At 40.0% G+C, this 24,867-nt stretch overlaps 1 protein-coding gene across 1 annotated transcript in view; it reads left to right on the top strand.

Annotated features, from left to right (window-relative positions):
• Positions 1–24,867, top strand: part of MIGA1 (mitoguardin 1) — a 95,272-nt gene that overhangs the window by 62,492 nt on the left and 7,913 nt on the right. Inside the window, exons 8-13 of the mRNA XM_008690698.2 lie at positions 17,723–17,841; positions 18,097–18,169; positions 19,072–19,158; positions 20,295–20,393; positions 22,440–22,574; positions 24,190–24,243. Of these exons, the coding sequence (XP_008688920.2) occupies positions 17,723–17,841; positions 18,097–18,169; positions 19,072–19,158; positions 20,295–20,393; positions 22,440–22,574; positions 24,190–24,243 (567 nt within the window). The remainder of the gene's footprint in view (positions 1–17,722; positions 17,842–18,096; positions 18,170–19,071; positions 19,159–20,294; positions 20,394–22,439; positions 22,575–24,189; positions 24,244–24,867) is intronic.

Below are 24,867 nucleotides of genomic sequence, written 5' to 3'. Positions count from 1 at the left end.
ACCTGGCTTTTTCCCCCCACTTCCCTTTGAATGATAAATAGCTTCTCCATCTATTCACTTTCAATCTGAATGTGTTTTTTGGTCTGAAATGAGTCTCCTGTAGGCAGCATAGAGATGGGTTCTTGCTTTTTTTTATCCATTCTGTCACCCTACATCTTTTGATTGGAGGGTGTAGTCCATTTACATGCAAAGTAATTATTGATAGGTATGTACTTACTGCCATTTTGTTACTTATTTTATGGTTGTTTTTGTAGTTCTTCTCTGTTCCTTTCTTCTTCTTTTCTCTTCACAGATTGCTGGTTTTATTTAGTGATATACTTGGATTCCATTTTCTTTATTTTTTGCATATGTATTACCAGTTTTTTATTTGTGGTTACTGTTAGTTTTGTAATCACATCTTATGCATATAGTGGTCTGTATTAAGTTGCTGGTCACTAAAGTTTGAAGCCATTTTTTACTTGTCTCTCTCCAACATTTTAGGCACAGGGTGTCATAGGTTATATCCTTTTATTTTGTGAGTCCCTTGACTGATTTTTATAGATATACTTATTTTTACGGTTTTTGTGCTCCCTGCTTTTCTTATTCCTGCATATGGTCTTTCCACTCAGAGTCCCCTTTAACATTTCTTGTATGGTTGAGTTAGTGGTTATGAATTCTTTTAACTTTTTTTGGTCTGGGAACTCTTTATCTTCTTCTATTCTGAATGATACTCTTACTGGATAGAGTATTCTTGGTTGCAGGTTATTTATTTTTTTTCTTTCAGCACTTTGAATATATCATGGCACTCCCTCTGGCCTGCAAAGTTTCTGGTAAAATATCAGCCGATAGGCTTATGGGGTTTTCCTTGTATGTAACTGTTCTATTTTCTTTTGCCACTTTAAAAATTCTTTATCTCTACTTTTTGCCATTTTAATTACTATGTATCTTGGTATGGGCCTGCTTGGGAAGTTCTTACTGGGGGCTCTCTGTGCCTCCTGGATCTGGATGTCTGTTTCCTTCCCCAGATTCATCAAGTTTTCAGCTATTATTTCTTCAAATACATTTTCTACCCCCTTATTTCTTTCTCCTTCTGGGATCCTTATAATGTAAATGTTATTATGCTTGATGGTGTTGCCGAGTTCCCTTTGTCTATTTTCATTTATTATTACTATTTTTTCTCTCTCCTCTTCAGCTTGATGGCTTTCCATTATTCTGTCTTCCAGGTCACTGATTTGTTCTTCTGCTTCCTCTAGTCTAGTATTTATTCCATCTACTGTATTTTTAGTTTGAGTTATTGAGTTCTTCATCTCTGATTGGTTTTGTTTTGTTTTGTTTTGCTTTGCTTTCTGTCTCTTTGTTGAGGATCTCAGTGAGGTCCTCCATTCTTTCTCAAGTCCAGTGAGTATCTTTATGGCCATTACTTTAAATTCTCTTTCAGGCATATTATTTATCTCCACTTCGTTTAGCTCACTTGCTGTGATTTTGTCTTGTTCTTTCATTTGGGACATGTTCATCTGTGTCCTCATTTTGTCTAACTCTGTGTATATTTCTATGTCTAAGTAAGCCCTATTTCCTGCCCTTGAAAATAGTGAGCTTATGAAGAAGAGGTCTAGTGTCCTACAGTGTAGTATCCCCTATTCACTAGAACCTGGTGCTTTCGGGGTGTCTCCTATGTGTGTTGTATGTGCCTGGGTGTTGTGGCTGAGCCACTGTTGCCTTCAGCCAAGTTGTCTGAAGTGGCTGTCTTTGCTTGTTGTGGCAGGGCGTGGTCCCTGTGTTTTTAGTGGGCCAGTTTGGGGCTGCCTTAGGATTGAGTTGAGTCAGACCAGGTGTATGTCGGAGATGCAATAGCACTGAACTGCAGGGTGCTTTCCCTGTGTTGTCCCTGAGAAGCTTTCACTTTTGGACAGGTCCTGCGGTCAGACATGATGTCTGTCCCCAGTCCACTGCTGGAGCCACATTTAGACTGTTGTGTGTAGTTATTTTTCCTTCTCCCTGGGGCCGGAGTCACTTTGAAGTGGTGCTGGCCCCTGTCAGGGCTGCTTACAGACTGCCAGGCTTACAGCATCACTTTGGATGGGCTCCATTTAAATGTGTATTGAAGGGGATAGGACCACAGGAGAAATCAGGGACTGGGGTGGTGTGTTAGTAAGGACTGTGCAGGTCTGCTATGGAGGAGCTTGGAGGAAGGCCTAGTTGGAGAGGGTTTGTTTGCAGGAGAACACCAGGGCAGAGTACACTGTTAGTAAGTTATTTGTGAAATATTAGTGCTTCAGTGGTTACTGGAGGTATCCGTGTATCTAGGCTGGGTGGTGGGGAAAGGAAATTGTGTTTTCCAGTTCCTTTGTTCCTGGAGAATTCTCCCAAAGATCCCTGCCCCTCCAGCACATGCTCTTAGATTAGTAAACAAATCTCCCTCTCATATACCGTAGGCATTTTTCAGATTGCTGCTTCTATGCTGTATCTGAGTGGGGCTGTTTGTAGTAGTGTCTCTTTAAGGGTGGGGACCCAGTTTCCTGTCTTCCTCTGGTTCGTACAGAGCCAAGCATGCTGATTTTTGAAGTTCTAGGTGTTAAGCTCCGCCAATTGTAAGAGCTTGTAAAATTTGAGTCAAAGCTTCAGGTTATCTTACTCTGAAGGTTCAGGCGGCTCAGGTGCTTGGTGTGAGGGTCTTTTTCTCTCCCCTCTCTGCACTGGTGGTATCCCTGTCTCTCATGAACAGCCCTATGGGTCCATTTAGCTCCTGACCGTACCTCTGCTCTTCCTACCCACTTTGATGTGGCCCCTTCTCTACATTTAGCTTTGGAGAGTTTTTCAGTCAGTTTTTCGGTTACTTACACTGATGTGAGTATTATTTAGTTGTATCCCTGGTATGAAATGAGCTTAGGATCTTCTTACTCTACGATGTTCCTTTTAATTTCTCTTTCTGATTGATTATTATGAGTATATAGAAATGCAACTGATTTTTATACATTGCTTTTGTATCCTGCAACTTTACCAAATTTGTTTATGTTCTAACAGTTTTTTGGTGGTCTTTTAAGATTCTCTCTCTATAGGATTATATCATGCGCAGAGACAATTTTACTTTTTTTTTTTTTCCAATTTAGATGCCTTTTTTTCCTTTGCCTTGCCTGATTGCTCTGGCTAGAGCTTCAGTGCTATGTTGAATAGGAGTGGTGAGAATGGGCACTCTTATCTTGGTCTTAGGGGAAAGAAAAGCTTTCGGTCTTTTCACTGTTGAGTATGATACTAACTATGGCTTGTCATATATAGCCTTTATAGTGTTAAGGTACATTTTTTCTGTACCAAATTTATTTAGAGTTTTTAACATAAAAAGATGTTCTATTTTGTCTAATACTTTTTATCTTTCTGTTCTGTAGATACTTATGTCCTAGATGATTTATAAGGAGAATTGCTACTCACTTTGCATTTTTCTGCTGTGAGGAATGATGTACCTAATTGCTGCAGTTTCTTTTTAATATGCAACTTTAAAAAATATTTTGCCAAGTGTTCATTATACTGCTCTGTTGTTTAAGTTACAGGGGTTTGATAAAAAGAATCCTTATGGAAAAGAAAATACATGAAAGCCACAAGAAGGGCTCAATATTTGAGAAACATCTTAGGAATGCTTCTAGGGTATAAATGTATGATCTTGGAATGTGACTGTTCCAAAAGAAGTTCTTTTCTTCTCTTTTTTTCTTTTTTAAAGATTTTATTTATTTATTTGACAGAGAGACAGCCAGCGAGAGAGGGAACACAAGCAGGGGGAGTGGGAGAGGAAGAAGCAGGCTCATAGCAGAGGAGCCTGATGTGGGGCTCAATCCCATAATGCCGGGATCACGCCCTGAGCCGAAGGCAGATGCTTAACCGCTGTGCCACCCAGGCGCCCCCAAAATAAGTTCTTTTCTAAGAAATGCTTGTTAAATTATTTTTAATTGCATTTATTATATGCCAGATACTTAAATTCAGGAAAACTATTTTAATGAAGAAAGTTATTAAAAAAATAAGATCTGAACTCCTTGGGAAGTTAAACAGTTTGTGAACATTTGAAAGATTTACTCAATTACCAGAAAGATTTCTTGCTTATTTAGATTAAAGAAATCCTGGCATAAGCTTTTTTCTAAGTTAGGTCAGTCATTTGTGAAAGTGATTAACAAGATTTTCCTATATAAGCTTTGCCAAACATTGGTTTGGAACTACAACCTTTTTTCTCTGAAAAGTCTTTTTTTAAATAACAGCTTTACTGAGAAATAGCTCACATGCTATAAAATTCACTTTTTAGAAGTATACACATGAGTGGATTTTAATGTATTCACAGAGTTGTGCTACCAGTAACACGTTCTACTTCCAGAACATTTTTATCACCCCAAAAAGAAACCCCCACGTATTAGTAATCATGTCCTGTTCTCTCCTACCCCCAGCCCTTGACAAGTACTGATCTACCTCTCTCTCTGTGGATTTGGCTATTCTGGACATTTTATATAAATAGAATCATACAATATGTGACCTTTTGGGTTCATGTTCTTTCACTTAGTGTAATGTTTTGAAGTTCTGAAAGGTCTTTTTAATGTTAGGATACTGCTGCACTGAGTGCTCCTAGCTCTCCCATCTGTTAAAGAGATTGTCATTTAATAGGTAGAAACTAATACTGCAAAGAGTAATTTTTAGCTGTGGATTCAATTTTTCTTAGAATTAACACTCTGCAGCATGTGTGTGTGTTTAATATATAAATTATAGGGTGCTCTTTAAAGAGAAAATTTTAGGGGCACCTGGGTGTCTCAGTTTGTTAAGTCAGACTTTTTTTTTTTGGTTAAGATTTTAGTTATTTGTTAGAGAGCATGCACAGGCACAAGGTAGAGGAGGGGCAGAAGGAGAGAAAGAGGCAGACTCCCCACTGAGCAGGGAGCCTGACTCGGGTTCAGTCCCAGGACCCCAAGATCATGACCTGAGCTGAAGGCAGACGCTTAACCAACTGAGCCACCCAGCCACCAAGACCTAAGTGTTGGACTCTTTTTTTTTTTTTATTTATTTTTTATTTTTTTTAAAGATTTTATTTATTTATTTGACAGAGACAGAGACAGCCAGCGAGAGAAGGAACACAAGCAGGGGGAGTGGGAGAGGAAGGAGCAGGCTCATAGCGGAGGAGCCTGATGTGGGGCCTGATCCCATAACGCCAGGATCATGCCCTGAGCCAAAGGCAGACGCTTAACCGCTGTGCCACCCAGGCACCCCAAGTGTTGGACTCTTGATTTAGGCTCAGGTCATGATCTCAGGGTCATGAGGTTGGGCCCCCATTGGCCTCTGCACTTGGCATGAAGTCTGCTTGAGATTCTCTCTCCCTCTGAAAAAAAAAAAAGAGAGAGAATTTCATTTCTTATAATCCAGTTACCTCTACTTATACACTAAATAGAAGCTTTAGCTATATGCTAAATGGAAGCTTGAAATTTTTTTATTTTTTTTAATTTAAAAACAATTTAAAAATTCTTTGTTTTTTTACAAAATGTATTTATTTGAGAGAGAGAACAAGTGCCAGAGCATGGGGTAGGGGAAGGGCAGAGGAAGAGAGAGAATCTCAAGGAGACTCCCTGAGCTTAGAGCCAGATGTGGGGCTTGATCCCATGACCCTGAGATCATGACCATAATGGAAACCAAGAGTCTGGCACTCAACCGATTGAGCCACCTAGGTGCTCCTTGAAAATTCGCTTTTTAATACCCACCTCTCTGACTTGATAGGACTTGTTGATAGCAATCCAAAATAATATACTAATTATAATATGCAAAATGACAAGGATAAATATTTAGAATAATAATAACCTGAGAAGGGAGAGCTGTATCTGCCATTTAATATTTCTGTTTCCTGAAGTGTCTTCCTTCCTCTGGGGTCAATTTTGTCTGTCTTGGGCTTTCATTCTTGTACTGGTGGTTTTCTTCTCAAATTTGAAAGCTTAATTGGTGACCGGATTGATATTCTTAGATAGATTGCGTGGGTTTGCAATGTGTTATAATGTTTGTTTTTCCCATGAACAGGAAGACTAACTGGACTTTGTTTACTTCTTTGAGGTCTGTGGATTGGTATGCTTTTCTTTAGGATAATGGTCTGGAAATAGCCTAGTGGGCAAGGTGTACCTCCATACAGAATGAAAAAGGCCGTATTCTGGGAAGCCCATTACTCACCCTAGCAGCCTTTGTCTCCCCAGGCAGACCAGATAATATTTTTCTTTTTTGAGAGAGCACAACACGGTGGGGGGGGTGGAGGGAGAGAATTCCAAGCAGGCTCCACATCCAGCGCGAAGTCCAACGTGGGGCTTGATCCCACCACTCACGATCATAACCTGAGCTGAAATCAAGAGTCTGTCACTTAACTTATTGAGCCACCCAGGCACCCCCAGATAATTTTTAAAGGGAAATGTTACCTGGTTGAAAATTTGTTTTTCCACAGGCTATCTTCCTGTTCAGGGAAGAAAGGGAAAGAGCAGGAATTAGAATGACATGTGGGACTACTGTAGTTGTTTGGACACAGACTTTCATTTAACCTCCCATTTTTAATTCCTCTTCTTCACTCCTGTCACATACCTGCCTACTCCAAGCCTGGTGCTCTTTGAGGCTCTGCTTAGAAAATGTCTCGCCCTTGACTATATCCCCTGTTAAATATATTCTGGACTGTGGGTTCCTCATCATTTTTATCTTTCCACACACTTCCATTTGTTTTCCAGTTTGGGGAAATTTGTGTGTCTTTCTTTTGCTGTTGTATTGTTACCACTATTATATTAGTATCTGTTACTATATAATAATTACCCAGAACTTATTGTCTTAAGACAACAATAAAACTCAGGTGTGGACTTGGGGCTAGGTCTGAAGCTGTGAGGACCCCCTAGGCCTCAGGGGCATGTCCTGGATCGCAGGACTCTGTGCCCCAATTGGGGGGTTAATTCTGGGTGTCCTTGATTTCCTGGGGATTAAATTGGGCAGAGGGTGTATGTCTTTTCATTAATCTAGTAGTTAGAGCCTTCTAAATCCTAGGGGCTCCCCACTGGCATCTAATGAAGGCTCAAGAGTTTTGGAGTGGGATTGAGGCACCCCCCCCCTTTGTGTTGGTTTTGCTCTGTGCTCAGTGGGGAGTCTGCTTCAAGATTTTTTCCCTCTACCCCCCCCACACATGTGCAAATGCATGCACTCTCTCTCTTTCAAATACATAAATAATTCTTTAAAAAAGAGAGAGACTTATTTAAATGATCACTTCAGTGAAACCAGCAATAAGCAAGGTAGATCAATAAATCAGGACTTGATGCTGGAATCTGTCATTGTTGGATTTATTCATTTCTTATTAGTATAAATTATTTTATATAGAAAGTTTAATTGGAGCCCCATTTTCCTCCTCAGAATTTTTCTCTACTGACAGGTGAACATAAATCCTATTTGTTTTTGATAGTGGTACAAAACTTTAAACTATTTAATATCTAAAGAATTTCTAAGTTATTTTATAATGTATTAGTTTTTTTAACCCCAGAAGCACATTGCCTTTAGCATAATATATTTTCCTTAAAGTATGGAGGGAAATATTAAAACAGAATATATAATATCAGGTATTGTCATTTCTGTTTACCTTTTTTTATCTCTGATCTAATAGCCATATTTATACTATCTTAAATATTGCTGATGCTTAAACTTCTTTCCCCTTGGGTTTTCGGATAAGGCTGATAGGAGAGTTGTAAAATGATATTTAAGAGTATAAGCTCTGGAATTAATGCCTGGGTTTAAATTCTACCATTTGGTTGTGGGACTTGGGGCAAGTTCCTGCTAATCTGAATCTCTGTTGCTTTATCTGTAAAATGTGGGTAATAACAGTACCTACTTTATGAATTGTTCTAAAGATTAAATCAGATTATCAAGTTAATGCATTTAGCACAGCACTGGGTGCATATGAAGTGCCAAAACTACAGCACAGAGAAATACTTCTAGCACAATAGAGTAACAATCTCCAGAAATCTCTTCCGGAAAAGCAGTGAAAACACTGGCAAGAATTGTCAAAATCAAAAATTTAAGAACTCTGAAAATTAATGAAAGACTTATTTCAGAAACTCAGGGGGCTTTTCATTTCAAGAAAAATGGCTGAATCCCCATAAGAACAGTGAACTTTGTGGATTTTTAATTTGATCTGTTCCCATCCCCCTCTCTTCCATATTCTTGAAAACCAACAATCTCACAACTGTGGTAACTGCAAAAACCAGGCCTGGCAACCACTAAAAGAAACTTAGTGATTTTGGAGTTTCACAAAGTTCTATTTTGACCTATATGGCAGCTCCCTGCAAAGTTCCTTCTCAGGACTTAACCTTTATTTGATCTGACTTAGAGCTTGCTCCACAGGAGAGTCCTATCTATCCCTATGGCCTTTGTTAAAAACAATCAGTGGCAATTGTTTAATATTATAGCTACCTGAGGTGGTGATACCAGTGAGGGCTAATAAGAGGTCGACCAAAAAACTTAAAAGGAAAAATTGGGCAATGAGATTTTATTAACAGGGGGTTTGAAAAGTTCCAACATATTTCTAGAAATCTAGAAGGTCACAGGCATGTGCAGCATTGCACATATGTCCGGGAAAGACCTTAAAAGTCCCTGACCCCTCACCTCTGGCTGACCTTGATGTTCTGCATAAGCAGGGAGTAAAAGTTAAGGCAGAAAAGAGGGGAAAAAATTATTAATTAGAATTTATCAAAAGTAAAAACTTTTGTGGTTCAAAGGACACCAATAGGGGCGCCTGGGTGGCTCAGTCATTAAGTGTCTGCCTTCAGCTCAGGTCATGATCCCAGGGTGCTGGGATCAAGCCCCAAATCGGACTTCCTGCTAGGCAGAAAGCCTGCTTCTCTCACTCCCACTCCCATTCCCCCTGCTTGTGTTCCCTCTCTCACTGTCTCTGTCAAATAAATAAATAAAAATCTTAAAAAAAAAAAAAAAAAAAGGACACCAATAAGAAAGTGAAAAAAACAGCAGATTGGGAGAAATATTTGTAAATCATGTGTCTTACAAAGACACATATCCAGAATAGATAATGAATGGTTATAACTCAACAACAAATGGACAAAAACCCAACTTAAAAATGGGCAAAGGATTTGAATAAACATTTCTCCAAAGAAGATATATAGAGGCTAGTGAGGAGATGAAAGATGTTCAACATTGTCATTAGCGAGATTAAACCAATTCATACCCACTAGAGGGGCTATAATATAAAAAATGAATAATAATATGGGCCCCAGGGTGGCTCAGTCCATTAAGTGTCTGCCTTTGGCTCAGGTGATTTTCTCAGGTTGTGAGATTGAGCCATATTGGGCTCCTTGCTCAGCAGGAAGTCTGCTTCTCCCTCTGCCCCTTCCCCCTGCTTGTGTGAGCGCACTCTCTCTCTCTCAAATAATAAAAAGTCTTTTAAAAATATATAATAGGAGTTAAGATGGTGGAGGAGTAGGGGACCCCTTTTTCAGCTGGTCCCCTGAGTCGAGTTGGATAGGTACCAGACCAGCCTGAACATCCACGGAATCAGCCTGAGATGCAAGAAGATACATCTGGATCTCTACAAACGAACATCTCCAGTGCTGAATATTGAGGTACGAAGTGGGGAGCCGTGAAACCGCGCACAGATATCGGAAGATAAATGGAAGGGGGAGGGAGTTGCTGCATCCGGGCGCCGGGAAGCGGTAGCCACCTGCACGGGGGAGCGGGCGGACTCGCGGACCGGCACCTGCACCTGCGAGAGAGCAGACTGAGACCGTGAGCCGGGAGCACGCGCGACCAGACTGAAACGGAGCTCCGGTGCGCTCACTGGAACCAGACTGAGACCGGGAGCTCCGGGAGCACGTGGGGCGACTGGTGGTGTCTCAGAAGAGGCACAGCAAACCGCCAGGGAAAGCCGCCAGAGAACAAAAGCCTGGAAATACCGGCTCAGAGAGTGCCCATCCCCATCCTCCCTCGCAGGGGACACGGAGACTCTACCCAAACAGGGTTGCCTGAGTATTGGCGCGGCAGGCCCCTCCCCCAGAACACAGAAGGCAGGCTGAAAAATCAAGAAGCCCACAACCCGGGCGCCTGGGTGGCGCAGTCATTGAGCGCCTGCCTTCGGCTTAGGGCGTGATCCCGGCGTTCCGGAAAGGAGTCCCTCATCGGGCTCCTCCGCTGGGAGCCTGCTTCTTCCTCTCCCACTCCCCTGCTTCTGTTCCCTCTCTCACTGGTTGGCTGCCACATAAATAAATAAATAAAATCTTTAAAGAAGAAGCCCACATCCCTAAGATCCCTATAAAACAAGGGGCACGGCCTGGGACCCAGTCAATAATTTGGGCTCTGGAAACCCCGCAACCTCTCTTCATCAGAATGACAAGAAGGAGAAGCCCCCCCCAGCAAAGAAAAGACAGTGATTCTGTGGCCTCTGCCACAGAAATAATGGATATGGATGTAACCAAATTATCAGAAATGGAATTCAGAGTAACGATGGTCAAAATGATGAGTAGAATTGAAAAAACTATTAACGAAAAGGTTACTGAGAATATAGAATCCCTAAGGACAGAAATGAGAGCGAATCTGACAGAAATTAAAAATTCTATGAGCCAAATGCAGGCAAAACTAGAGGCTCTGACGGCCAGGGTCGCAGAAGCAGAGGAACGGGTTAGTGAATTGGAGGATGGGTTAATAGAGGAAAAAATGAAAATAGAAGATGGTCTTAAAAAAATCCACGCCCACGAATGTAGGTTACGGGAGATTACTGACTCAATGAAACGATCCAATGTTAGAATCATCGGCATCCCCGAGGGGGTGGAGAAAAACAGAGGTCTAGAAGAGATATTTGAACAAATTGTAGCTGAAAACTTCCCTAATCTAGCAAGGGAAACAAACATTCGTGTCCAAGAGGCAGAGAGGACCCCTCCCAAGCTCAACCATGACAAACCTACGCCACGTCACGTCATAGTGCATTTCGCAAATATTAGATGCAAGGATACAGTATTGAAAGCGGCCAGGGCAAAGAAATTTCTCACGTACCAAGGCAAAGGCATCAGAATTACGTCAGACCTGTCTACACAGACCTGGAATGAGAGAAGGGGTTGGGGGCGGCATTTTTAAAGCTCTTTCAGAGAAAAACATGCAGCCAAGGATCCTTTATCCAGCAAGCCTGTCATTCAGAATTGATGGAGAAATAAAGACCTTCCAGAATTGCCAGTCACTGACCAATCTCGTAACCACGAAACCAGCCCTACAAGAGATATTAAGAGGGGGTTCTATAAAAGTAAAAAGGCCCCAAGAGTGATACAGAACAGAAAGTCACAATCTGTAGAAACAAAGACTTTACTGGCAACATGGCGTCATTAAAATCATATCTCTCAGTAATCAGTCTCAATGTAAATGGTTTGAACCATCCCATAAAACGCCACAGGGTTGCAGATTGGATAAAAAGAAATGACCCATCCATTTGCTGTCTACAAGAGACTCATTTCGAACCCAAAGATGCATTCAGACTGAGAGTAAGGGGATGGAGTACCATCTTTCACGCAAATGGACCTCAAAAGAAAGCTGGGGTAGCAATTCTCATATCAGATAAATTGGATTTTAAACTACAGACTATAGTTAGAGATGCAGAAGGGCACTATATTATTCTTAAGGGAAGTATTCAACAAGTGGATATGACAATTATAAATATATATGCCCCCAACAGGGGAGCAGCAAGATACACAAGCCAACTCTTAACCAGAATAAAGAGACATATAAATAAAAATACATTAATAGTAGGGGACCTCAACACTCCACTCTCAGAAATAGACAGAACACCCTGGCAAAAACTAAGCAAAGAATCAAAGGCTTTGAATGCCATACTCGACGAGTTGGACCTCATAGATATATATAGAACACTACACCCCAGAACCAAAGAATACTCATTCTATTCTAATGCCCATGGAACATTCTCAAGAATAGACCATGTTCTGGGACACAAAACAGGTCTCAACCGATACCAAAAGATTGAAATTATCCCCTGCATATTCTCAGACCACAACGCTCTGAAATTGGAACTCAACCACAAGGAAAAATTTGGAAGAAACTCAAACACTTGGAGACTAAGAACCATCCTGCTCAGGAATGACTCGATAAACCAGGAAATCAAAAATCAAATTAAACAATTTATGGAGACCAATGAGAATGAAAATACAACAGTCCAAAACCTATGGGATACTGCAAAGGCAGTCCTAAGGGGGAAATACATAGCCATCCAAGCCTCACTCAAAAGAATAGAAAAATCTAAAATGCAGTTTTTATATTCTCACCTCAAGAAGCTGGAACAGCAACAGAGGGACAGGCCTAATCCACGCACGAGGAAGCAGTTGACCAAAATTAGAGCTGAAATCAATCAAGCAGAAACCAGAAGTACAGTAGAGCAGATCAACAGGACTAGAAGCTGGTTCTTTGAGAGAATCAATAAAATTGACAGACCACTGGCAAGACTTATCCAAAAGAAAAGAGAAAGGACCCAGATTATTAAAATTATGAATGAAAAAGGAGAGGTCACGACGAACACCATTGAAATTGGAAGGATTATTAGAAATTTTTATCAACAGCTATATGCCAATAAACTAAGCAATCTGGAAGAGATGGAATCCTTCCTGGAAACCTATAAACTACCAAGATTGAAACCGGAAGAAATTGATTCCTTAAACAGGCCAATTAATTATGAAGAAATTGAGTCAGTGATAAACAACCTTCCAAATAACAAAACTCCAGGCCCGGACGGTTTTCCTGGGGAATTCTACCAAACATTCAAAGAAGAAATAATACCTATTCTCCTAAAGCTATTTCAAAAAATAGAAACAGAAGGAAAGCTACCAAACTCATTCTATGAGGCCAATATTACCTTGATCCCCAAACCAGGCAAAGACCCCCTCAAAAAGGAGAATTACAGACCGATTTCCCTAATGAATATGGACGCCAAAATCCTCAACAAGATACTTGCTAATAGAATCCAACAGTACATTAAAAGGATTATCCATCACGATCAAGTGGGATTCATACCTGGGATGCAAGCGTGGTTCAATATTCGCAAATCAATCAGCGTGATACATCATATCAACAAGAAAAGACTCAGGAACCATATGATCCTCTCAATCGATGCCGAAAAAGCATTTGACAAAATACAGCATCCTTTCCTGATTAAAACCCTTCAGAGTGTAGGAATAGAAGGTACATTTCTCAATCTCATAAAAGCCATCTATGAAAAGCCTACTGCAAATATTATTCTCAATGGGGAAAAGCTGGAAGCCTTTCCCTTAAGATCAGGAACACGACAAGGATGCCCACTCTCGCCACTATTATTCAACATAGTACTAGAAGTCCTTGCAACAGCAATCAGACGACAAAAAGGGATCAAAGGTATTCAAATTGGCAAAGAAGAAGTCAAAATGTCTCTCTTTGCAGATGACATGATACTCTATATGGAAAACCCAAAAGAAGCCACTCCCAAACTATTAGAAGTTATAGAGCAATTCAGTAACGTGGCAGGATACAAAATAAATGCTCAGAAATCAGTTGCATTTCTATACACGAATAACGAGACCGAAGAAAGAGAAATTAGGGAATCCATCCCATTTACAATAGCACCAAAAACCATACGTTACCTTGGAATTAACTTAACCAGAGACGTAAAGGACCTATATTCTAGAAACTATAAATCACTCTTGAAAGACATTGAGGAAGACATAAAAAGATGGAAAGATATTCCATGCTCATGAATCGGAAGAATTAACATAGTTAAAATGTCCATGCTACCCAGAGCAATCTACACTTTCAATGCTATCCCGATCAAAATACCAAGGACATTTTTCAAAGAACTGGAACAAACAGTCCTTAAATTTGTATGGAAACAGAAAAGGCCCCGAATCTCCAAGGAACTGTTGAAAAGGAAAAACAAAGCTGGGGGCATCACAATGCCGGATTTCGAGCTGTACTACAAAGCTGTGATCACAAAGACAGCATGGTACTGGCACAAAAACAGACACATAGACCAATGGAACAGAATAGAGAGCCCAGAAATGGACCCTCGGCTCTTTGGGCAACTAATATTTGATAAAGCAGGAAAAAACATCCGGTGGGAAAAAGACAGTCTCTTCAATAAATGGTGCTGGGAAAATTGGACAGCTACATGCAAGAGAATGAAACTTGACCACTATCTCACACCATACACAAAAATAAACTCCAAATGGATGAAAGACCTCGATGTGAGACAGGAATCCATCAAAATTCTAGAGGAGAACATAGGCAGCAACCTCTACGACATCGGCCAAAGCAACCTTTTTCATGACACATCCCCAAAGGCAAGAGAAACAAAAGATAAAATGAATTTATGGGACTTCATCAAGATTAAAAGTTTCTGCACAGCCAAGGAAACAGTCAGAAAAACTAAGAGGCAGCCCACGGAATGGGAGAATATATTTGCAAATGACACTACAGATAAAGGACTGGTATCCAAGATCTACAAAGAACTTCTCAAACTCAATACGCGAGAAACAAATAAACAAATCAAAAAATGGGCAGAAGATATGAACAGACACTTTTCCAATGAAGACATACAAATGGCTAACAGACACATGAAAAAATGTTCAAAATCATTAGCCATCAGGGAAATTCAAATCAAAACCACACTGAGATACCACCTTACGCCAGTTAGAATGGCAAAAATAGACAAGGCAAGAAACAACAATTGTTGGAGAGGATGTGGAGAAAGGGGATCCCTCCTACATTGTTGGTGGGAATGCAAGTTGGTACAGCCACTCTGGAAAACAGTGTGGAGGTCCCTTAAAAAGTTAAAAATTGAGCTACCCTATGATCCAGCCATTGCACTACTGGGTATTTACCCCAAAGATACAGACATAGTGAAGAGAAGGGCCATATGCACCCCAATGTTCATAGCAGCATTGTCCACAATAGCTAAATCGTGGAAGGAGCTGAGATGCCCTTCAACAGATGACTGGATTAAGAAGTTGTGGTCCATATATACAATGGAATATTACTCAGCTATCAGAAAGAACGAGTTCTCAACATTTGCTACAACATGGACGGCACTGGAGGAGATAATGCTAAGTGAAATAAGTCAAGCAGAGAAAGACAATTATCATATGGTTTCTCTCATCTATGGAACATAAGAACTAGGAAGATCGGTAGGGGAAGAAAGGGATAAAGAAAGAGGGGGTAATCAGAAGGGGGAATGAAGCATGAGAGACTATGGACGAAACAAACTGACTGGTGATGGGTAGTGAGGAGGGCACGTGTTGCATGGTGCTTATAGGGGACTAATGAAGCATCGAGCTTTACATCGGAAACCAGGGATGTACTGTATGGTGACTAACATAATATAATAAAAAAATTAAAAAATATATATATATAATAATTATTGGTGAAGGTGTGAAAAAATCTAAGTCATTGTACATCGCTAGTGGGAGTGGAATAGGGTGTGGTCTCTTTGCCAAACAATTTGGCAGTTCCTCAAAAAGTTAAACATAGAGTGGGGTACTTGGGTGGCTTAGTTGGTTAAGCATCAACTCTTGATTTTTGTCTCAGGTCATGATCTCAATGTTGGGAGATTGAGCCCCACATTGGGCTCTATGCCCTGCTTAAGATTCTTTCTCTCTCCCCCGCCATTGCCCTCAAAACAAAAGTTTAAAAATTAAAATGTTAAACATAGAGTAACCATCTGACCCTTCCTTCCTCTTGTAGGTATATACTCAAGAGAATTGAAAACATTAAAAACTTTTACACAAATGTTCAACGCAGCCTTACTCATGATAACCAAAAGTGGAAACAACCTAAATGTCTATCAATTGAGGAATAGATAAAAAAGGAAAGTGGTATATCTATACAATTCTGCCATAAAAAGAATGAAGTACTGACACTAGCTACATCATAGACGAACCTTGAAAACATTATGCTAAGTGAAAGAAACCAAACACAAAAGGCCACATATTGTTTGTAAACATGAAGTTTCCAAAGTAGGAGACTCCAGAGACTAAGAGTAGATTTAGCTCCCAGGGGCTAGAGAAAAGGGGAAATGGGATGACTGATGATAGGTAAGGGGGTTCCTGCTGGGGTGGTAAAAATATTCTGGAACTAAAAGGTGATGTTAATTGCAAAACCCAGTAAACATGCTGAAAAAAAAAAACCCTGAATTGTTCGCTTGAAAGGATGAATTTTATAGTATGTGAATTATATCTCAATAAAGGTATTAAAAAACAAAAGAAGACATGGTGTATGTATATACAATGGAATATTACGCAGCCATCAAAAAATGAAATCTTGTCATTTGCAATGGCGTGGATGGAACTAGAGGGTACTATGCTAAGCAAAATAAGTCAATCAGAGAAAGACAATTATCATATGATCTCACTGATATGTGGAATTTAAAAACAGGGCAGAGGATCACAGGGGAAGAGAGGAAAAAATGAAAGAAGACAAAATCAGAGAGGGAGACAAACCATAAGAGACTCTTAATCTTAGGAAACAAACTGAAGGTTGCTGGAGGGGAGGGAGGTGGAGGGATGGGGTAACTGGGTGATGGACATTGGGGAGGGTATGTGATGTAATGAGCACTGGGTGTTATGTAAGACTGATGAATCACAGGCCTATACCTCTGAAACTAGTAATATGTTATATGTTAATTAATTGAATTTAATTTTAAAATGTTTATTTAAAAAAACAAGAAAACAGGGGTACCTGGGTGGCTCAGTTGGTTCAGTGTCCAACTCCTGATTTCGGCTCAGGTCATGATCTCGGGGTCCTGAGATTGAGCCCTGCATCAGGCTCACACTCCGCACTGAGTCTGCTTGTCCCTCTCGCTCCCCCTCTGCTCCAGCTCCCTCCCCACCCCGCTTCCAGCTTGCACACCAGCTTGCTAGTGTGCATGTGTGTGCGTGCGCACACGTGCTCTCTCTTAAATAACAAAATCTTAAAAAAAAAAAAAAAATCCAGGGGTACCTGGCTGGCTCAGTCGGTAGGGCATGCTACTCTTGATCTCGGGCTTGAGTTCAAGCCCCTAATTGAGTGTAGTGATTACTTAAAAATTTTAAAAAGATCTCAACAAAACAAAAAGACAAAAACCCCTACGACGTGCTATATAAATGGATCACCTCGTATTGAAAAATGAAAATCACTCCAAAGCTTTCTTGCTTAGCTGGCTACTCTATAGTGTTTGCAGTTGTTGCTGCTTAATGGATTGTCAGAAGCCTGGAATTTCATCTGCAGAGCTGTTATGCTAGCCAGAGGTGCATGACTGTTTTTCAGTTACACAAAGGTTAGTCAGTGCTGGCTATGAAAAGAAATTCCTTAGAATTGGCCAAACTGAGATGGCAGTATTTTTGTAGAAAGTTTTACTTCATTTACAATTGTGAGTTCTAATATTTTCAAGCATTCTTTGGATGATAAAATCCTCCCCTCTTTTTTTTTTTCCAATGCTTCATCTTCAGTTATTCTTATTGAACTATAAGGTACTGCTTTTCTGTGTATCCTGTGGATTTAAGTTGTTGAATTCAGAAGCTTGATATAAAGTTATACTCATTTTTACAACTTGAAATAAAGTGAATTTAGAACTCACTAGCTGTAAAATCTCATGGAATGATTTTTATGGGTTTAATAAAATTGAGTATGTTTTGATGTTAGCAAGATCCTGTTTTCTATCTTTTATAGTTTTTCTTCTTCTATCAGTGTAATCTGTTGTAACGCACTGTATTCCTAGCTCGCGGAGCACAGACAAGGACGGCATGCCTACAGTCTAGAGTCTCTCTGCCACTGCCCCTTCTATGAGGAAGCCATGCATTTAGTTGAAGAAGGGAAAATTTACTCAAGAGTGCTTAGGTACCATTTCAGTTTTGCTTTTGTTTATGAAAAATATGAAGGTGCTGTTGCTATGTTTGTGTAATATTTATTAAAGATGTTTATGAGAATGGGGGAAATGTCTTTTAGGCTCAAAAATTTTTTTTTACGTTTTTGTCATTATTGAAAAGACATGTGTTTTATATTAAGGTCCTGATGTTAAGCCTTGAATCCAGATTTATAGTGGGCTTGGTCTTGAATGCAGTTTAACAGTTGTCTTCCCTGTTTATTACATAGAACTGAAATGTTGGAGTGCCTCGGAGACAGTGATTTTCTTGCCAAACTTCACTGTATTCGACAGGCTTTTCAGGTATTTTTTTTTTAAACATTAAGTGACTTTACCTAGCCCCTCATCCCCACCCTTATGCTACAGAGTCCAGCTAAATATAAACAGGACAGCTCTTTGCTCTTTATTATCCTTATTTTTAAGGGCAGGTATAAAATCTACTAAGTTTATTTTTCCTGCCTGCTACTTCCTTTCATGTGTCCCCGTTTGTCTTTGTCCTCTGCCATGGCTTCCCAGGTCCACCACACTTTGTCAAACAGGGAGTTCTGATGCTGCAGATGCGTACAAATGGCTGCTTAAAATAAAAATCCTCTTATTATCAATTAGTATGTTTTCTAGATTGTTTTGTATTTGAATCACTTGTAAAATCACTGATTTCCTAAAATGAAATAAGATCCCTGAACAAGGGGCGCCTGGGTGGCACAGCGGTTAAGCGTCTGCCTTCGGCTCAGGGCGTGATCCGGGCGTTATGGGATTGAGCCCCACATCAGGCTCTTCCGCTATGAGCCTGCTTCTTCCTCTCCCACTCCCCCTGCTTGTGTTCCCTCTCTCGCTGGCTGTCTCGATCTCTGTCGAATGAATAAATAAAATCTTTAAAAAAAAAAAAAAAGATCCCTGAACAAAAAATTCTCATTATTTTTCTACATTTTGGGGACTATGTAACATTTATTTTGGATTTTCTAATATTAAATTGACAGAATTTAATATCGTATTTATTTCCCTTTAATCTTTTATGATTATAGGTTTCAAGAGCTCTTTTTAAAGCCTTAGTACAACTTTTCTCTGTGGTCTACCTGTGGAAATAGTACCACGTGCAATGCATTGACTGTATCAGGGTAATTTATGTGTAGATGTGCTATGGAGTCAAATGTCCATTCAGATTAATTATAGGTTTCTTTTTTCTTTGGCATTGGATATTTTTTCAGGTAATACTTTCAGAAACAGCCAACAGGATATTCCTTGCTGAGAGTGGAAGGAAAATTTTATCAGCATTAATTGTGAAAGCACGAAAGGTAAACTTGTTTTGTTGGCAAGTTGTTTACTGTTGATTACTGAAGATTACCATACATTACATTGTAATACATTGAATTTGTAACAGAAGAAAAAGTTCTTCTAGATCGTTGCAAAGGTTCACATATGAAAAATAAATTACCCAAAGAGCATTGACTTCTACTTGGGTTGATTTAGTTTCTATGTATGAAGTCGACACTATTTTGATCAAGTTGTTGCTCATACATTGTTTCCAGTTTGCTGTAAAGTCTGTGAGTGTCGTGTGGGGCTTATCATTAGATCTAATACTACAGCCACCACTATTATTTCTAATACATTTTCACTTACCTCCCTCAAATCCTGTTCAGTAAGGTTCCGGGAAATAGTATAGATCTCAGATATCTGGAAATACAAATTGAGCTGCCTCTTACTCTTATTCATGGGACTGAATGAGGCAGAGCCATCACAAGAACTTCATTAAGACTGTAAGGAACCCCTTCCCTTTATGTAACGTTTGTCCAGATGTTGAGAAGAAGTAAATAAAACAGGTCTTCCTTGAGCCATTTGAACACCTGGTTTTCTGACCCATCCTTTTGAACCTCAATCACCTCATTTGTATAATAGAATTATATTTATGATACACTATGTCAGAGGGTTCTTACGATCATTAATTAAATGAGAAGTGAGAAAGCAAAATTTTTTAAAGTGCAAAATAAATGTAAGGTGATATTAATTACTTATAATTCCCAGTGTAAATCTTACGTTGCTTTCTTGACCTTCCTGTGACAGATTAAACCCAGTGATTTCCCCTAGAGTTCCTCGAAGAGGCATGGAACTGCATCAAAAGCATCACATAGTGTCTGCTGTCACCAGGTTTTTGTTTGAAGGACTGACCTAGATAGGCATACATATTTGATTAGTAAGCAGTTTGCTCATGACATTTTACTAATGTTCTTAGTCTGGGGTTCTGCCAAATGTTGGAACAACAAAATATTAAACCAAGTGTATATGACATACCTTGAAAATGTATTTTAATTCAGTTCCTTAGTAGAATAAAGATCTAACAAACACACTTGAAGAGTAACTAACTCATTTACTTTGTAGGCTTGAGCCTTGTTACAAAGTTGAGTTTAGGATTAAAGTGTGTTTTCTTCTGCAGAATCCAAAGAAGTTTGAAGATGTTTTTGATGAAATGATATATTTTTTAGAGCAGACCGATCACTGGGATAGTACTGAAATGGAACTTGCTGCTAGAGGAGTAAGTTTAAATTTTTTTGTAATATTCATTCCCCTTAGTTATGTACATAACGATATTTATATAATCTGAGGCCACTGTTTCCTTGTCCTTGTTAAATGGCAGTAAAACCAATTATGTGGTAGTGGTTATGACAGTCATAAACAATAGCAACCACAGTCTTTATACTTTGAGGCAATAGTTGAAAACGATTATTTTTTTAAGCCCTTCCTTCCTTCCTCCCTCCCTTCCTACCTTCCTCCCTCCCTCCCTTCCTTCTTTCCTTCCTTCCCTTTTCTTTCCTTCCTCCCATTCCTTTCTCCCTCCCTCCTTCCCTCCTTCCTTCTTCCTTCATCAATAAAAAGGCCCAGCAGGATGAGTGGTGGCCTTTACAGGGATGGTTTTGAATGGGACAACAGACAGTTTAGAGGGACCAGGATTAAACAAATAATTAAATATATTGAGAATAATGGGAGCCAGGTTTTGCACACTCAGGAAGGAAGGTATAAAAAGCCAAGATTGGAGTAGGAGCTGTCTGTGTGAATTTGTAGTTTACTCTGTGTGTGTGTGTGTGTGTGTGTGTGTGTATTAAGATGTAGAAATAAATATAAAGGTTTGCATATTTAGAAGCATATGTATACTTCCTGGTTCTGTTCACCAAGAGTCTGGGAGCAGCAACACCTCAAAAGAAATTACTCCTAGCACATGGAGTTGGCCTCTAAGTACCACTGTTCACTGAAAGGAACCTAGGACTCCTTGGAAGAATGGCTGATTTCAGCACTGGGATAGGGGAAGTACCTGATGAGCCTGGAACATTTTGTTGTAACAGAAGCTTAAAGAATGAGTTTGCAAGGGGCTGAAAGGCTTTGTAGGCAGAGAAAACAGTCCGTACAAAGACAGAAAAACATACTCTTTCTTTTTTTGGTGTTCCCTCATTTGGTGGAGGGATTGGTGTCCATTCAGTTGTGCAGGCCAGAAACCTGGGACTCACACTTTACACCTCCCGGTCCTTGCCTACCATATCATATTTACGTCTAAGTTTTGTCAGTTTTTTTAGTTTCTTCATCTTCTCTCTAATCCTGCCAGCACCATTGTGCCCGAGTAAACACTCTGTATCCCTGGGCTACCTCTGAGTCTTTGCACTGCCGGATTCCCTGGCTACTCCTCCCTCCCTGGCACCACCCTCTCCCTCCTCTCCATTCCAGTCTCTACACTGCTGCCAAACAGTCTTTAAAAAATGCAGATCTGATCATCCATCTCCCCTCTACCACTACCCCTCCAAAATACTGGATAAAATCCAAAATCATGAACATAGACCTAGCCCTTCCTCCTTGTCTCCAGCCACTTGCCCCTGTGCCCTTTGCTAGAGAGGGCTACAGCGCACTTTTGATGATTTTCTTCAACTGAACACCACTATGTTCCTTCTTCCCTGAAACACTTTGACAGGTATTTCCCATATCTGGGATGCCTCGGTCCCCAAAGAAAGGCCTCTCTGACATGTGGTCTAGATTAGAATCTCCATCATAAGCTCTCATAGTCCGATGTCCTTTTTCCTTTACTGGGTTTATCACAGTTCATAACTGTGTATTTGTGGGGTTATTTGTTGCTGTCTGTTTTCCCACTAAATTCTAAGCATCTCATTTGGTTGCCATGGAAGTTTGAGCACCTGGTATGGCATGTGGTACAACACGGTATGCATGACTGAATGAAGGAGCAAGAGGCTCATGATGTGGTGGGGAAGACGGGCAGATATCCCAGGAACTGTAGACCAGAGCAGATGGAGCATGGTGGGTACCGTAATCAAAGCCTGAACAAAGGACTCTTAGAATACAGTGAAGGAGAGATTAATTTCAGCTGATGGGCTCTAGGAAGGAACAGCTATTATGCGAATTACAGTTTCTGGTGGTGAGTTGTTTTCATACTTGTCTCTTTTCCTCCTCTTTTTTTGTCAGGGATATAATGTGAGTCAACTGTAAAGACCCTGCTGTTAAAAAGCGTGAAGCCCTGGTTCAGACTGTATTTCAGCTCTATGTAACAATAATTTGTGTTTTAACTCATAATTTAATGCAGGTGAAAAATCTAAATTTTTATGATGTTGTTCTGGATTTTATATTAATGGATTCCTTTGAAGATTTAGAAAACCCACCCACATCCATACAGAATGTAGTAAATAATCGCTGGCTAAACTCCTCCTTCAAAGAAACTGTAAGTGGTGGTTTACCTTTTTCTCAACCATTTAAATTTGATGAGAAATGGTCAGAGCTGGGAAGATCAATAAGACTTACTTACATATTTGCCTATAGAATGACTAGCGTGGAAACTGGGCTCAATCTTTGATACTGGGATCAGCTGTGTATGAGACGCAACATCCTCAGATGAAATTCCCTTTGGCTCTTCTGTCTGTCCCTGCGCTGACCTGCAGGACCCAGTGTTTCTTCAGATCTCAGACTCAGGCTTCAGACCAGTTCAGGCCTAACCAAAAATTGTAACTGAACTGGCTCCGTGACTAACCTGAAATATAGCAGTTGTGAAAAGGCAGTATGTCTTTTTTAGAGAAAAATATGGAGATTTATGTTCTCAAATACTATCAAAAATTAGGGGAGGAAGGAGTGCTTCACTGGCTGAGGTGATAGAGAGTGCAACTCTTGATCTCTAGGTTGTGAGTTCAAGCCCCATGTTAGTGTAGAGAGTATTTAAAAATAAATTTTTTAAAAATTAAAAAAAGGGGGAGTAAGAGAAATAGGCATATGCAAAAAATAAAACAGGTTTAAACTATATTCGATACTTTGAATGTTATCAGTTTCTCTTGTTTTTTGAACTCAGATCTCTATTTGACTTTGTTTTGTGTGCTTTAAGTGTGTACCTGGAAGGAAGTAGGGGGAATAGATATTTATGCTGCAATTAGAATGCCTTTAAAAAAATGTTCCAGCTGCCTATTTCACAATTATTTTGGAAATTTCTGATATTAAATTTTAAAGCATGTTTAATAAATTCACTTTTCACTCAAAATATGTTTTAACCATAAAAGGTACATGTTCTCCCATTTCTTAACTGATTTGGTAAAGTGATCTTGATCAAAGTTGGGCCATGCCAGATGTCCTTAAGATCCACTTGTATGTTTCAGTCCCTTTCATTAAGGCTGTATTCCTTAGTTCTTTCTTGGAGTAAAACTGTTAGCTCTGGGGCGCCTGGGTGGCTCAGTCGTTAAGCGTCTGCCTTCGGCTCAGGGCGTGATCCTGGAGTCTTGGTCCGGAGTCTTGGGATCGAGCCCCACATCAGGCCCCTCCCCTGGGAAGCTGCTTCTTCCTCTCCCACTCCCCCTGCTTGTGTTCCCTCTCTCGCTGGCTGTGTCTCTGTTGAATGAATAAATAAAAATCTTTAAGAAAAAAAAAAAACAACTGTTAGCTCTACCCACAGCTATTTCCAGCAGTACTATTCCTGAAGAAAAAAAACACTACGTTGTCTTCATTACTATGCATAAAACAGCTATTGTATATGTGTATCTGTGTACCCATATTTTCACTCTTTTCCCATAGGAGCAGAACTGAAGAACTCTGAGAGTTGAATTACAGTTAACCAAGTTTCTTGGTACCAGAGCTCAGCCTTTTTCCTTCAGTGGCTTTGCATTTAATTTTAAAACTTATAAAAACAAAATTCCTTTTCATTATTATTCACGAACAATAGAAGGATCCTGGACTGGTTAATGTTTTGAACATTTTAAACCCATAAGCCTATGAATTTCTAACAAAAATCACCCCGAATGCAAAGTTTATGTAGTCATAAATGTAAGTCTTGCTTTTTCTCCTCTGCATATATTTAGGCTGTGGCTTCAAGCTGTTGGTCAGTGCTGAAACAGAAGAGGCAACAGATGAAGGTAAGCTTCATTATGCCATGGACTTCTTCTTTTTTGGGTAATTTGAGGCTCCTGTCAAACTGCTGAGTCAGTTCTCAAGTGGGGATGGCAGCTCATAGGGACCATCCCTGAAGCTGGGCGAGTGACTTGTTGATACTGGGTTCGCTTCCCATTTTGAATTCCTTCTCCCTTTCCCTTAACATTCTGTATAGTTCAGTAGAGCAAATTGAGGCACGCATGGGATTTCTAGTATGTGAGAGAGGGTTTAGGGTTAGAAATGTCTTGGATAGAATTTTTAAAATGATTCTAGGGACCATGTATGTGAATAATTCTTGTTGAAAACGATTCCAGAGTGGGGCGCCTGGGTGTCTCAGTCATTAAGTGTCTGCCTTCGGCTCAGGTCATGATCCCAGGATCCTGGGATCGAACCCCACATCCCAGGATCCTGGGATCGAGCCCGCTTCTCTCTCTCCTCCCTGCTTGTGCTCTCTCTATCTCTGTCTCTGTCTCCAAATAAATAAATAAATAAATAAATAAATAAAATCAATAAATAAAATCCAATAAATAAATTAAATCTTTAAAAAAATAAAATAAAATGATTCCAGAGGGCAACCCTCTCAGGTCCCCTCCCTCTTTGGGAGCTTT

The sequence above is a fragment of the Ursus maritimus genome, unplaced genomic scaffold (genome assembly GCF_017311325.1).
Source record: "Ursus maritimus isolate PB19 unplaced genomic scaffold, ASM1731132v1 scaffold_12, whole genome shotgun sequence".
Classification (NCBI taxonomy): Eukaryota; Metazoa; Chordata; class Mammalia; order Carnivora; family Ursidae; genus Ursus; species Ursus maritimus.
Note: the sequence above shows the minus strand (reverse complement) of the source record. Positions and strands in the feature narration are given on the sequence as shown.